A 14788-nucleotide genomic window follows, 5' to 3' on the forward strand; every position below is an offset into this window, starting at 1 on the left:
AGTGAGGGCCAGGGTTGCAAAATTTAGCAAATAAAAATATAGGATGTTCCATTAAATCTGCATTTCAGATAAACAAGGAATGAGTTTTAATATCTGCACATCCCATGTACTATTTGGGACCTACAAATACTAAAAACATACGTAGTTGTTTCTCTGAAAATTTAAGTGGGCATCTGATATTTTCCTGAGATCTCAAGGGAGGGCAGGGTTTTTGGGGTCAGACGGATCTGGCGGGACTTTGAGTTTGGCCACTTAACTAGCAACACGAGCTAGTGAAGCAACCTCTTCATGAATGTGCATGTCATCCTTGCGCAGAGGCCATGCTCATCTTCTCTGTATCGTTCCGGTTTCAGCCTATATGCTACCCAAGCGAGCCCTGAGGCAACCTCTGGGACCCTCGATTTCCCAGCTATGCGTAATTATGAGAGATAATATTTCCTTCATAGGATGGGGGATAGAATTAAATTTGAAATGTCATAAAATAGACTCCGGCACAAATTATTAGCACATAGTAGCACCTGGTCCACTTTCTCCTCATACTGTTCTTTCATTTGGGGTTAATCAGGAGGAAACGCATCATTCGCTGGACTCCTGAAGGCTATCGGGAGCAACAAAGCCACTCTTAAGACTTGCCCTGCCAACCTTTCAACTTCTTTGGGGTTTTGGTAGTTCAGAGTCAGGACCCGACTGACAATTGCCTTCTCATCATTCCCGGGACAGCCCTTCAGACCCAAAGAAGCTCGAAGACATCTAGAAGCCCCGGTGAGACTAAACCAGTAGCCCCTTGTCTACCTAGTTATTGAAAGGTTCAACGAGATTCCACCAGAACAATGAGCTAAAATCTTCACAGAAGCCTCCATGTTCTACAGGCCAACAGGCCAGGGAGGAGGGAGAACCCTCCTTAGATGGTTCTTCTCTGCATCTTTCCCGCCACCTGTAGCAGACACATCTTCATTTTACTCTCAATTTTCCCAGCTGCTGAAGGAAAACCTCAGAATCGATGCCCCCCAAGATGGTGACTACTTCAAGCCGTATTTGTCTTGACACTGGTGTATGTAATTATTTTGATTCCGGAGTTATTTCTCTAATTATGTTCCATTTGGACTAAGGCTCATTATTTAACATTTGGAGTATGCCTGGATTGACTGGAAAGAAAATCGGTTGACTTGGGAAGTGAGGGGAATTAGAGGCAAATGTGGAGCAAGTCAGTATTCTAAACTGCTTGTGTATAATTCTGGAAGTAGATAATCCATAGGTAGCATATAGAGAGCTAACTTAAGAGAAAAAAAAAAAGCCATTTCCTGCAAGAAATGAGAATAGTTCAAGGTTGCCATTGTTCTAATTCTGGCTTTGGTTTTTCCCAGAGCACAGGAATCTTCACGATCTTTTCAAAACAAGGTTAAGGAAGTTGAACGCTTCCTTTGAAAGAAAATACCACCTCATTTGAATGTTTAAAAATACCCATTGAGCATAGGATCAATTGCCATCCTACCTACTGCTTGGGTATCAAGGGTGTTTGTAAAAGTTTTAATTAAATAGTTAACAGGGAAAAAGCCATAATTTAAGGGTGCAATTACCCAGAAAAACACTTTATTTCATTATTAACTTCTTCAGATTGATCTAAAGCATAGACAGAAGCCTTGCTTTTAGGTAACAAAACAAAACCAACACTGCCTGGCATTAGCAACTACCTTTAACTGTTTCTAGAGTCAGTTTGTGGACAGTATCACATGCTAGCGAGGATGGGGAGCAACTGGATCTCTCACCCACTGCCGTATTGTAAGCATATGCTCACCATGCAGCCCAGCCTGAAAACCATGTCCACGCAAAAAACTGTACGTGAAGGTTTATAGCAGCATTATTCATAATTACCCCAAGCTGGAAATAAGCCAAATGTCACTCACCTGGCAAATGGATAAACAAACTACCGTAAAGTAAATACTACTCAGGAATAAAAAGGAACAAACTACGAATGCATGCCAAAGCAAGCCTTGTGCCAAGAGAAAGAGGCCAGACTCAAACGGATACACACCATATGATTCCATTGATTGTGGCAAAGGCAAAGCTGTAGGGATGGAGAACAGAGCAGTGGTTGCCAGGGGCTGGGGTGGGGAGGAAAGGACTGACTACAAAGGATCAGGAGGGAACTTTGGCAATAACAGAAATGTTCTATGTCCCGACTGTGGTGTGGTTCAATGCATTTGTTAGAATTTATAGAACAGTAGATTTAGGAAAGGTAAATTTTAATGCATGTAAATTATACTGTCTCCATAAAACTGATTTTAAAAAGTCATTTTGTGACTTCCTAAGTATCACGCTGATGTTGAATAAGCTTTCGTTAAACACCCTTGATGCAAACACGGGTGGGGCGGGTGTGTGGTCCTTTGCTCTTGGAATATCTAGCCCAGGTGGCGCACTGTAACTGCTTTCCTCTGTCTGAGCAGGAGGTAATGACAGGGCCCATGACTGACTTGTAGAGCTCTTGAAGGACAGTGGCCACCATCTGTCCCTTTTGGAAAAGGTCCTCTGTCCCATGGATGTCGTCTGCACATCGTCCACACCATCCATGGATGCTGGGACATAGACGCGTCAAGTAATTGCTGGGTTTATATTTGTTTGCTTGGCTTTAAAGATCTCTTAACCATGTAATGGTGGCTGTTTCATTATTCATAATAAATACGGTAATAAGCATACAGTCATCGACACAGATCTATAGGGCCCAGAAGCACACACATGGTGGGATGCAGTAATGGGTAAATGCCCAACAGCCACCACGGGGGGTTGCTCATCCTTTTGACACTGCCCATGAGTCTACACTTGCTCTTGATGCTAACAGAGGATTAACAGTATCACCCTACTCAAAGAATGGAATCTCTTTTGGGACATAGGGCCAACAGACCATATGCTTAGGATATAAGGTATCTAATGCCAAGTTTTAGGGCTCACTATTGAATTTGTGAAACTAAGTCTGACTATAATGAAAAGCTATTTTAAAAATATTTTCATGATTGACTTCCTTGGCCTGCCCCAGTTCAACCCCACGCACATCATTTCGCTACAGCTGAAAACAGAATACTTTAGAGAAAGCAAAACATACATAGACATGACCAGCTATCCACAAGATCATTACAACAGCGAGCAGGAACACAAACTTTGGGGCTTGGGTGCAAAATCCACACACTAGCTTTGTGAGCTTGTGGAAGTTTATTAACCTCTCTGACCCTATATCCTGTTGTGTAATAGAGATAATAAGAGTCACCTCATAGATTCGCTGTAGTGATTAAATGACATAACGCTCTGACATATGACATAACGTATGTACATTACTCAGCAGGTTGCTTCAGCAAATGGTGGCTATTTGCCCAAGTGTTAACTGATGTGAAGTGAGACTTTCTCTTTACTCACACTCTCTTCTTCTTCCTGTAACAGAATTGTCAGTGATTGCTACTATGGCCCCTTCCCTGCTGGCAGCCAGGAGTAGATGTATTTATGGTGAGAATTTAAGGCCGAGAACAGAGGCTCCACTCAGTGCTGAGAGGCCCCGGGCTCGGCGCTCGGCGTCCGGCAAGGATCCTGGTGAGAGCTCCCGGCCCCCGGCAGTGCTGACAGCCCTGACATTTGAACTCTTGCGGGGCCTCAGGTTTGTTTCTTTCATTGTCAGGAATTATTTTTTTCCCCAGATTTATTGGGATATAATTGCCATACAACACTGTGTATGTTTAAGGCCTACAACATGCTGCTTTGATACACGTATAAATAGTGAAACTATTACAATAAGGTTAGTTAGCGCTTTCATCACCTCACAAATTACTATTTTGTCTGTATGTGTGTGTGGTGAGAACGTTCAAGATCTATTCTCTTAGCAACTTTCCAAATACTTAATATAGTATTGTTAACTGTGGTCACCAAGCTGTATGTTAAACCCCCAGAACTCATTCATCTTATAACTGAGAGTTTGTACCCTTTGACCAACATCTCCCCGTTTTCCCCCTACCTCCCAAGCCCCCGCAACCACCATTCTAGTCCCTGTTTCTAGGAGTTTGGCTTTTTTAGATTCTGCCTATAAGTGAGATCATACAATATTAGTCTTTCTCTGACTTAGACTTAGCAAAATGCCCTCAAGGTCCATTCATGTTGTCACAAATGGCAGGATTTCCTTCTATTTTTATGGCTGCCTCATGTATCATCAGGGATTATTGCTCTATTCTTCCTTTGTGTCCTGAACCATAGCCAGCTCTGGCCTAATAAAAATGCCTATTTTAAAAAGGAAAGAAGACACAAAGAATCCTTATCTAAATAACCCCATTTTCCCCCAACTTCTCCAGAGCAGACCCTTAAACTGCAGCTGCTTCTTGTCATGGCTTCCAACTAGAAAAATATATCTTTTCTTGAGTCATTAACAATAACAGAAGTTGGAAGAGAAAAAAGTCCTACAGTGATCTCATCCTCACTGTGTTTGTATTTGTCATTGGACCTAGCAGTCTGGGGCTACACATGGGTCAGGGTGCACACATGGTCCACCCTCCTCCATCCTCTTCTGGACACACTGTCCCAGGTGGCCTCATTTTATGTTAGTGACCCTCCTTGGCCACGGCTGATTGGACTGACCCACGTAAACTATGAACGATGCTCTGATTCAGTAGTTATGTTGGGCTGACCAGAGTCTATCTCCTGGAATCTGGAACAGTCATATGTATAAACTGGATAGTTTATATACTGTACATATGCCTACACAAAGTTTATATATTACACACACGTGCACACATACACATATGGCCAGTGGGTAGTAGACACTGGGAATGAAAGGATTTGGGAGCTGAAGATTGGGGAAGAGAGTAGCCATTATATGCACCGTGCATAGCAAGGTCATGAAGAGAGACTGGGAGGAACAGGAGGGGGAAGAACAAGGGGGCAGTGTCTGGAGCTACCTCAGTCCTGCCCTTCCAACATTTGGGGGTTTGTTTTTCTCTGGTTTCTTGAGATCCCTCCCTGACTTCACCCGAGTGGGTTCCTAGTCCCTGAAACCTTTGCACAAGCCACTGAAGCAGTCAGAAATAGTTGTTGGTTTCAACTATCATCGAGCAGGGCTTTAAAAAAACATTTTTTAAAAAGATTTATTTATTTGAGAGAGCGCGCACGTGCAGGGGAAGTGGGGGGGGGCGGAGGGAGAGAGAGACCTCAAGCAGATTCCCTGCTGAGCGCTGAGCCAGATGGGACATGGGGGCTCAATTCCATGATCCTGAGATCACGACCGGAGCCAAAATCAAGAGTTGGACACTTAACTGACTGAGCCACCCAGGTGTCCCTAAAAAACCGTTTTGAAGACAGTGCTATGGATCCATACACGCTGCCAGTGGCTGAAATGGTGAGGCAGAGTCCACACCCCGCCCTTTGTGTCTCCTTCCCAAGGGAAGATGGGGTCTGTACCTCACCATGCAAAGGAAGCAGTATGCCCACTGGTGCGAGATGAACAAACAGGGTAACTTCTAGGAAAAGGCCAAATTCTAAAAGAGTGATCAGTAGAAGGTTAAACTCTAGCAAGAAGATCTCACCACAGCACCCTCTGCAGCTGGGGGACCCTGGGATGGGGGAGGGAAATGGAAGACCCAGAGGGAAGGGACAAGAACAGGGACTGAGGAAAGGAGGAGACGAGGCAGGGGAGGCTCTAAGCGTCCGGAGACAAGTATTGAGGCAGGGAGGGACAGGGGAGTCATTGAGGGAACAATAAGGAATGTGGGACCCACATGGGAGGAGGGAAAGGGGGAGGTACACCAAGTGCCTGGGGCACAAGGCAGAGAGCGGAGAATGGCTTGAGCAAGAGGAAAAGAGAGAGAAGGAGACACAGAATGAGGAACTACAGAAAAGAGGTCAGGGAAGTTAGAGAGGAATAGTGGAAGAGGCTGGGGAGGGGCAGCCAGAGGGACTCCCTGGTTCTGATGCTTTCTCCTCATCAGTGACCCCTAGTCCATGTCATGGCCTCTCCCCATCTAGACTGTCCTCATTTTCTGATTGGTTAAAAAATTTCTATTAAAAAATTTCTATTTCTATTAAAAAAATAGTTACTAATACCTTCCCTGTCTATCTGACAGGGTAGAAGTCAGGACCAGGGGAAGAACTGTGGAAGTAAACTGCAGCTAGAGAAAACAGCATGTGCAAATGCCCTGAGGCTGGAGGTGTGTGCACTGGAGAGAAGACCAGTGCCACCGGAGTGGAAGAGAGTGGTGTGAGATGATCCTGGAGGGCTGGGGGCCATGGAGTCCATGTGAAAGATTTTGGTCTTCTGGGGAGGGAGGGGTAGTTGTGGTCAAATTCATACTGTCCTGATTCCTCTTTTTTCATCATCTGTCCATCTCTGGCATATTCTACTTTACCACCTGCACATATAAATGTAGCCACACCTCTTTTATTTTTCCTATTAATTGCTGGAGCCCCATATGTCAAATTGCTCACCTGTGAAGTCTCCCCCTCTAGTCATCCAAGAACCCCAAGCTCTTACTCAATCCAAAGGGAACAGATTTTCCTTCCAAATACCCCTGAGAGAGGCTGAGAAAGGCTAGTGAGCTCAGCTGTGCATCGTCACAGTCTCTGGTCACTGTCCAACACTGTCCCACTCATACAGATACTGTGGACTGCCGAGGGGAGGGAAGGCTCCAGGGTTAAAATCACATTTACCTTGCTCACGCACAGCCTTAGTCTCCAGAGCGGAGTCCCCAGGGGTGCTGGGCCCCAGGTGCACCCACCTGTCCAGCCCAACCCTTCACCACCAGTGCAAGAGCCCCTTGGGAGCCCTTGGTGTCCTTCCTGCTGGAGGACCTCACTAGGATGTTCCTGATCCTTCAAGAAGCTCCCTAGTGTTGACCCTCTCAGGAAGCTGCTCTGTCCCCCAGCACTAGCTCTGCAGACCAAGGGGCAAGTGTGGAGGCATTTTTGTCAGGAGACAACAGCTCCCTTACCCTCCAGGCCAACAAGACACTACCTGGCCCTACATTCAGGTGACCGACAGCCTTTCCCGAGGCCACCTGCTCTCTCCATTTCCACACACAGAAGATAAGAGTTTGTCTTTACTTTTTTTCCTCCTTACACAGTCACTCATTATTATAATATTATGAATATAAAAATAATGAAATCAGAAAATATCAATAGAAAAATATTCCATATTTCCTCAACCAATAACAGACATTTATGTCGGCATGTTTATCACAAACTCACAGTTTCCATGGTTGAACGTGCTCCCTAGAAGTGTGCCTGCTTCATTCCAGAAAGCCTTATAGGATGTGACAGTCCACTGAGTAAGTGGTGGCTCTCGGCCCTGACACTGGGAGTCCCACTGTGAAAAGAGTTTTTATTGTGGAAAACATTTACTCTGAATAAATATTACTGGTATACATCTCCTGAAACTTAATTTTTCTAGAAAATAAAAAATCGTGGACTGCAGATTAACGCCACAATGAGATACTATACGTCTAGCAGAATGGCTAAAATTAAAACAAATAACTGACAATACCAAGTGCTGATGAGAGCATGGAACAACTGGACTCTCATTCATTGCTGACCTGAGTGCAAAATGGCACAGCCACTTAAGAGAAATGATTTTGTAATTCCATATATATATATTTACCCTATGACCCCACAATCCCACTCCTAGGAGAAATGAAAACACATGTCCACACAAGTTTTTATAGCAGCTTTATTTGTAATCGCCCCAAATTGGAAGGAATCCAAAGGTTGATGAACAGATAAACTGTGGTACATCCTTACCACGGAATACTTTGCAGCCATCAAAAGGAGCCAACTACTGAAGCACCCAACAACTCAGATGCAGCCCATGGGCATTATGCTGGAAGAAGCCAAACTCAAATGGATTCCATTCATACGACATTCCGGAAAAGGCAACACTATAAGGACAGAGAACAGATAGTGGTTGCCCAGGGGTGGGGGTAAAACAAAGAGGATTGATTACAAAGGGAAACAGGAAATCTTAGGGTGCTGAAAATAGTCTCTATCTTGATTGTGGTGGTTACACAACCATAAATTTTTGTCAAAAACTTATACTAAAACTGTATACCTAAAAAGTGTAATGGAGCAAATAGAAGAGTCGCTGCTGAGGGGAGGGGAGGCTCCAGGGTTAAAATCTCCCCTAAAAAGGGGAGAATCTTACTGGATATAAATCACAAACTCAATAAACCTGATAGGAAAAATTATGTTTGTTTTCCCACTGAGAAAAAGCTCTTTTAAGAACCTTAAATATGTATTTTTTTTTCATGGTTCCTTTGTCATTGGAATAGGCGATGAAAGCCACTAAGTTGAATTTGCTTTTCCACTTGAGGGTAAGATGTTTTACTGCCTCTGCCTAAATTAAGACAACTCGTCAGAGTCTCATCACGAGAAGGTAGTTTTCTCATGACTTCATAGTCCACATAGCCTTGTTTTTAGGGCTACACCTGCCCATAAGAAATCAACGGCCTAAGTCACAGGGAAGGGCTCCAGTCCACTCCCAACCCCAAAGGGGCTTGGACCTATAATGCCACCTCTTCCAAGCTGGTGGCCAATTTATTATGCTTCCCAAACTGGGAGAAAAAGAAACAGCCTTTCAACCTGCACACCCCGGTATCCCTCACTCTCCCCAAATATCAGAGGCCAGGACAGAAAGGCCCCCCAGTGCCCATTTTGATTGTACTGGCCAGTGAAGGCGGTATACTGGGGGGCTACACAGCATTAGCCCCCTTCCCTCCATGTGACATCAGGAGATGACAACTTTGGGTCAGCTACCACAGTCTTGTGAATTTACAATGGAAAAGGCGCACCTCTTGGACCTGGTTTCAAAGAGTGGGAAGGTGTCTGAGGTGGGCAGCAGGGTTAGTTAATAGTTGTGTGGCCCGACTCAGGAAGTGGACACGGCGTCTGAGGCCACCACTGTGTCCAGGAATGGACAGCTGTAAGAGACAGGGGGAGGGTGACGTGTAACAGATGGTCTCTCCCACTAACATCTTCCAGGAGCTCTGCTGGTGCACGGTTGTCTCTCATCCCATCCCATCCTCACCCCAACCCTATAAACTAATAGGGTTATCTTCAATTTACACATGTGGGAAGTAGAGCTAAGGAGGGTGGCTGCACGAGGGAAGTCAGGAAGCAGCAGGGCTGGCTCTTGACTCCGGGTCTGCCTGCGACTCTTCTATTTGCTCCATTACACGGGGGAACAGGGGAACGTCTCCAGTGCCTCGCGGTAGAAGGAAGATACTGGAAATGTCCTGGAATTTGTCATTTTAACTTTTATGCTATTGGCAATCTTATTCTTAAATGAAGATTTTTTGGGGGAAAGTGTTCCTGCATGTCAGTTTTACTAAGGGGAATGGAGGAAAGAGATGCAAACTAAGCAGGGGTTTCAACTTCACCCTGGGGTCAAGGTAACTGTGCAGTAACGAGGTGGACAGACCTAGAGAGAGAGTCAGGCTCACAAGAGCATGAGAAGCCAGGGTGAAGGGAATCATCGAAGGTCACAATCAGAGGTCACTTAGGTGTCCCTCCCCACTTGGAAATGTATTCTGTGCTCCCCTTGTTCAGACCTCGGGGGACACTGAGTTGTTTTCCTAAGGGAGGCAGTTCCTTAGTGGGGGCAGCCATGGGGGTGTCGGGCCAGGGTCTCCAGCATCTGTGGCCCCCTGCCCCTCTGGGCTTGGCTTCAGTGATTCCACCCGACATGCTGTGCCTGCTGCTGGCCCCACCAGTGCCCGATTTTGGGTCCCCACCTCTTTTTGGCAAGGCATTGTTGCAAGGCAGTCTGTTCACCGGCCAGCACAGCCCCTCCTTGGCGGCAGTCGGGGGGGGTAAGGGTGGGGGCGGGGGGGGGGCGGCATGCTGTGGCAGGAATTCCAGATAATCTCTGTTCCCAGAAGCTCCTCTGGTGCCCTATTGCGGAGCAATGTCCAAGGTCTTCCCTAACTCTCTAGGATGTCCCCAGATGCCTTAGGACTCTAGCTAGCTTCACCTCCTTTCTCAGGGATGCTCAGGGCCCAAGCATAAATAAAAATGATGACTCACCAACTGAATGTTTAGGCCTTTGAATGCTTATTCCCTCCCCTTAAAGGGGGCTATGCAACTGGTGCCCAGAGCACCCCAGAGCTCCCCAGAGCAGATGGCCAAGGGGAGCCATGTACCCTTGGAGACTGTCAAAGAGCAAACGTTTCAAAATGACACCTCTTCCACCAGAGACAGAACCTTTGCTCAAACTCACTCTTTTGCCCAGTACCGACCATAAATAGTTTGTTGAGTCAGCACAAAGAGTGAACGTGACATCTTTTATCTGTTTATATAACAGGTTCCTCTACCCAAGTGTCTCATCAGTTTTCTTGACTTTACAAATAGTCGCTTTTCAATGACCTGTGCCAATGGAATGCACTAGGACAGTCGACCCAGGCCCCCAACCATGGATATTTGGCTTTGGAAGGAATTTCAATACTTAAATATGGATGTGGGTGTCCCTCTGTAGGAATGTGATCACCAGTGATGGAAGCACTCCTTAGGGGCTAGGAACATCCCTCTCCTGCTCCCAGATGAGCTCTGGGAGCGTTTTATTCCGCACCATTTTATTCTGAACAATACTCCAATGGTAGACAGATGGTAAAAGGGACTCATTCTTCCCCTCCCTGCATCCATCCCTCTTCCTCTCTCACACTGCAGCTCTTCCCGCTTAGAGCAGGGGGTCTGTCTCCCCCAACTCTTGAACCTGGGCTGCCCCTGTGTCTTGCTTTGGCCAACAGAGTGTGGCAGAAATCACAGCATACCAGTTTGAGCATTGGCCTCAAAAAGCCTGGCACGCTTGCTCTCTCAGAAACCTGCCACCACCAGAGAGCAAGGCCAGACTAGCTTGCTGAAAGGATGAGGGAGCACATGGGGAGTGTTTAGTCTGGCCCCACTAACCCCAGCCAGCAAGCCAGCCAGCCAGCCTGCACATGGGTAAGCAAGTCTTACCAGGCTCACCCAGGCCTGAAGAACCAGCCAAGCTGAGCCAACCCACAGAATAAAGGGTGGTTGCTTTAAGCCACTATGTTTGGGGGTGCTTGTTACATAGCAGGAACCCCTTCCTCTCGCCACAGGAAGGTTCGAGTACATCACATTCAAACTGCTCTTTGCACTTACAGGTAGAGAGAGAAATGAATTCTTCCTTCTTCTGGTAGTGGAGCTAAATGTGGGCAGGAGACCCTAGACTCCATTTCCCTTTCAACTCTTTCACTGCACAGCCAACCTGTATTTTAAAGAATTTTCTTATGAGATCAACAGCAGATACATCGTCAAAGCAAAGCATTTTCTGTCTCAACTCTGTTGTTGAGGGTTCCACCGATAAGAAATAACATAACCAACATTTGACACCACAGCAGACCACAGAGATCAGGAATAAGTCACATCAATTATTTTACAAAGAGCCCTGTTCAAGCAAGCCATGAAAAAAAAAAAAACTTTTATGGTGAACTCTAAGTTTAATAATCTCTTTAGCACATTCCCCCCACATTTTTCATTATTGTCTTCATTTTATTCTGTTTACATCTGTCATATATGTCTCTGTAATACATAGACACAGACCTCTATTTGCCATACATTTCTACCACTTAACTGTCTTTGGATCAATATCGAATGTAGGGATCAGGGTGGGAAAGAATACCACCTTTTTCTGAAAGTAGATTCTTATGTATTTATTTAGCACCTTTTATTGAAGGAGCTCAAGATACTTAAACATTCATTGTAACATCCTTTTGTTTTCTCTGGGTAAGTGTCAAAAATGATCACTAGTGCTTTTTTATAGAAAGAAATATGAAAGCACAGAAAGGTGAAAGGAGTATCATGAGATGATGATAGTCATGGTAGAGACTCAGGTCTTTAGCTTTAGCATTCTACTCTGTGAACCACATTTTGTCTGTTTAATACACTCCATATCAAAAGGTATAGTGGTTTCTTCCATTTTTATGACATCTCTCTTTGGATGGATGTTAACTAAATGGGCAGAACAGACAGTAAATTCCCACAAACTAATCATCCCGGCAGTGCAGTTACTTCCTGCAGCTTTTTATGTAAGCTAAGAAGTCCCATAAATTATAGAGCCACCCTCTGCTTCTCCATTAAAAATTATAATTGAGGGGCACCTGGGTGGCTCAGTCGGTTAAGCATCTGACTCTTGATTTCGGCTCGGGTCATGATCTCAGGGTGGTGAGATGGGGCCCTGCGTCGGGCTCTGCACTGGGTGTGGAGCCTGCTTAAGATTCTCTTTCCCTCTCCCTCTACCCCCCTCCACCCCTCCAATCATGCTCTCTCTCTCTCAAAAAAAAGTCATAATTGACTGCTACTATTCCAGCACTTCCAAGAGATCTGCAACCAGTAAGGAGAAACCAGTGACCAACGGTCATTCCTTCAGCTGGGCACCTGTGGCCATTTAAATCTGGACACTGACCACTATTAGCACTCTTAAAACCTACCAGATCCACAAAATTAATTTTAATGTGCTTAGGTATTTTAACTTTTCTTTGGTATATGAGAACAAATACTCACTGACCACAACAGATGGAAGAACCCAGGTATTTCCTTTCAATCTGACTCATGCTGTGTGTTTCCTCACAAGCAGGCTGATCTAAGAGAAAAGTATCTCTGTGATAAGTTTTCTTAAATTCACAATATGAGGATTTGGTTTTTAAATAAGATGCTTTGGAAAATAGCAGAAATGTTTTCCATTTCTACAAGGCTAAATTACAGATGCACAATTATTTAGGAAGAAAATAGGGTCTATTGCCTAAACACATTTATGCACTTCTTATCTAGAAAAAGAAAACACAAATTAACATTTCAGTTTTATCCCTTCTTTCCTTTTTTTTTTTTAAAAGATTTTATTTATTACTTATTTGAAAGAGAGAGCAGGAGGAGGGGCAGAGGGAATTTCAAGCAGAGTCAGAGACCCTGAGATCATGACCTGAGTGGGAACCAAGAGTGGGATGCTTAACTGACTGAGCCACCCAGGTGCCCCATCCCTGCTTTCTTGAATTTCCCTGGCAGCTGCCTTTCACCCTGTACTCGGGCTATCCTGTGTCCTATTCATTTCTCACGTATTTTTGAGAGAGACATTAAGAATAAGAATGCCAAGCTGCAGCAACTTGGATTTTAGAGATTTAGTTACCAAAGTACCTGATTGCCTCTGCTGGAATGAGTAAATCCATTCACCTCAGGGGTGAGCCATTTTTGGGGTGAGGGAAAGAAGGACACATTACAGCTTAGTTCTGCCTGAGAATTGACAGAAACTTAAAAACATTCAGGGGGAAAGTAGGGTTTCCCTTTTTCCTTCCTTTAAAAAAAACACGAGAACACAGGAAATTTTTCAAAAACGAAAATCCTCTCCATTTGCTCCTGAGCCTCCCTTTAGGCTTCACAGTCCTGGCCTTTTCACCGAAAGTGCTTAGTACAGACCTCCCTGCCTACCCCCCCCCAAAAAAAAAACCCATCACCAAAACACAGGCAACCTACTTTCAAGAAGGGGTGCAAAAGAAAATATATAAGGCAGACCAGCACCCTTAGGAGAATTTTCAAGAAAATCCTTACAGAGTAAAAACAAAAGGGGGGAAGAGTATTAAGAAAATGTTATGGAAATGAAATACAAATATAAGGGGAAAAAACGGACCCAAAGAGAACAGAACAATCATTAAAATAGATACCATAAAGAGACAAACTACTGATGAAATGGTAATGGGGAATAGGAGGGGACGGAGGAAAACCCTAAAAGGAGGTAAAAAGTGGAGCGACGTGTACCTGTGTCATCAGTTGATACGTGACTGTGGGTATCAGTAAATGGTCATAACAACTGCAGGTTTTTAAAAAGTGCCCGATTCTACAAAGAGCAAGGTGGGCGCTGAATGTCGGGTCATTGACGCGGATGTACCGAAAGGGAGGGCCGTCAGGGAGCAGATCCGGGCCACCGCCCCGCCCAGGCGCAGGTGCGCGCCGTCCCCAGGCCCCGCCCAGGCGCCGGCGCCAGCCCCACCCCCCCGGCCCCGCCCAGGCGCAGGTGCCCCTGGCTCCCGGGTGGGGTGGAGACGCGGCCCCTGGGGTGCCCGCGGAGGCCGGGCTGGAGACGCAGAGATCGGAGCCCGCCCCCAGGCAAGGCGGCTCCGAGGGGCGCCGAGAGCCGCTGCGGGTCCCCGGCCGCTCAGAGCCGTGCCCCTGTCGCGCCGGCCTCGGCCTCCCCCTGCTCCTGCACCGGCCGCGACGCCTTGTCGGGCCCGGGGGCGCCGCGCTCCTGCAGCCCCCCGCCCGCGCGCGCGTCCAGGCCGGCGCACGGGTCCGGGAAGCGCGGCGCGAGGCCGGCGAACGAGTCGCAGCGCGGCGGGCTCTCCTCCTGCACCGGGCGGCCCACCGGCTCCCCCGCGCCGCTGCCCGGCCCTGCCGGGCCCTCCTGGGAGTTCTGGCTGACGTAGACCACGATGATGTCGCCCTTGAAGTTCATCACCTGCCCGCTGGAAATAAACGTGGAGTTACTGTTTCCAGTCACATTTCCTACAAGGGGAGAGGAAGAGAGAACACGCAGAAGGTGAGTCATCAATTCTTGATGAGAACTTGGTCTTGTGAGAGGGAAGTTTCCCAAGGAAACAGGCTGTTCTAGCAGCGGAACACTCCCTTGGGGCGCCTGGGTGGCTCAGTCGTTAAGCGTCTGCCTTCGGCTCAGGTCATGGTCCCAGGGTCCTGGGATCGAGCCCCGCATCGAGCCCCGCATGGAGCCCCGCATCGGGCTCCCCGCTCGGCGGGAAGCCTGCCTCTC

At 46.5% G+C, this 14788-nt stretch overlaps 1 protein-coding gene, 1 long non-coding RNA gene and 1 other non-coding gene across 6 annotated transcripts in view; 1 reads left to right on the forward strand and 2 right to left on the reverse strand.

Annotated features, from left to right (window-relative positions):
- Window positions 1–270: 270 nt before the first annotated feature.
- Window positions 271–373, reverse strand: LOC115940369 (U6 spliceosomal RNA). The gene has a single exon (XR_004075140.1). It is a non-coding gene; the product is annotated as a U6 spliceosomal RNA (small nuclear RNA).
- Window positions 374–7867: 7494 nt separating this feature from the next.
- TNFRSF11A (TNF receptor superfamily member 11a) overlaps window positions 7868–14788 on the reverse strand; it is a 58213-nt gene continuing 51292 nt past the window's right edge. For 3 of the 4 annotated variants that reach the window (XM_081801075.1, XM_081801074.1, XM_081801076.1), the window contains one exon: window positions 7868–14526. In XM_081801075.1, coding sequence (XP_081657201.1) covers window positions 14180–14526 — 347 coding nt within the window. In that variant the 3' untranslated portion in view covers window positions 7868–14179. The remainder of the gene's footprint in view (window positions 14527–14788) is intronic. The other variant, XR_014139561.1, reaches the window with a different exon arrangement.
- The window catches only part of LOC145716734 (uncharacterized), a 4075-nt gene continuing 3609 nt past the window's right edge, over window positions 14323–14788 (forward strand). The window contains exon 1 of the long non-coding RNA XR_014139567.1: window positions 14323–14560. This is a non-coding gene — a long non-coding RNA (uncharacterized LOC145716734). The remainder of the gene's footprint in view (window positions 14561–14788) is intronic.

The sequence above is a fragment of the Leptonychotes weddellii genome, chromosome 13 (genome assembly GCF_054177405.1).
Source record: "Leptonychotes weddellii isolate Sample4059 chromosome 13, ASM5417740v2, whole genome shotgun sequence".
Taxonomy (NCBI): domain Eukaryota; kingdom Metazoa; phylum Chordata; class Mammalia; order Carnivora; family Phocidae; genus Leptonychotes; species Leptonychotes weddellii.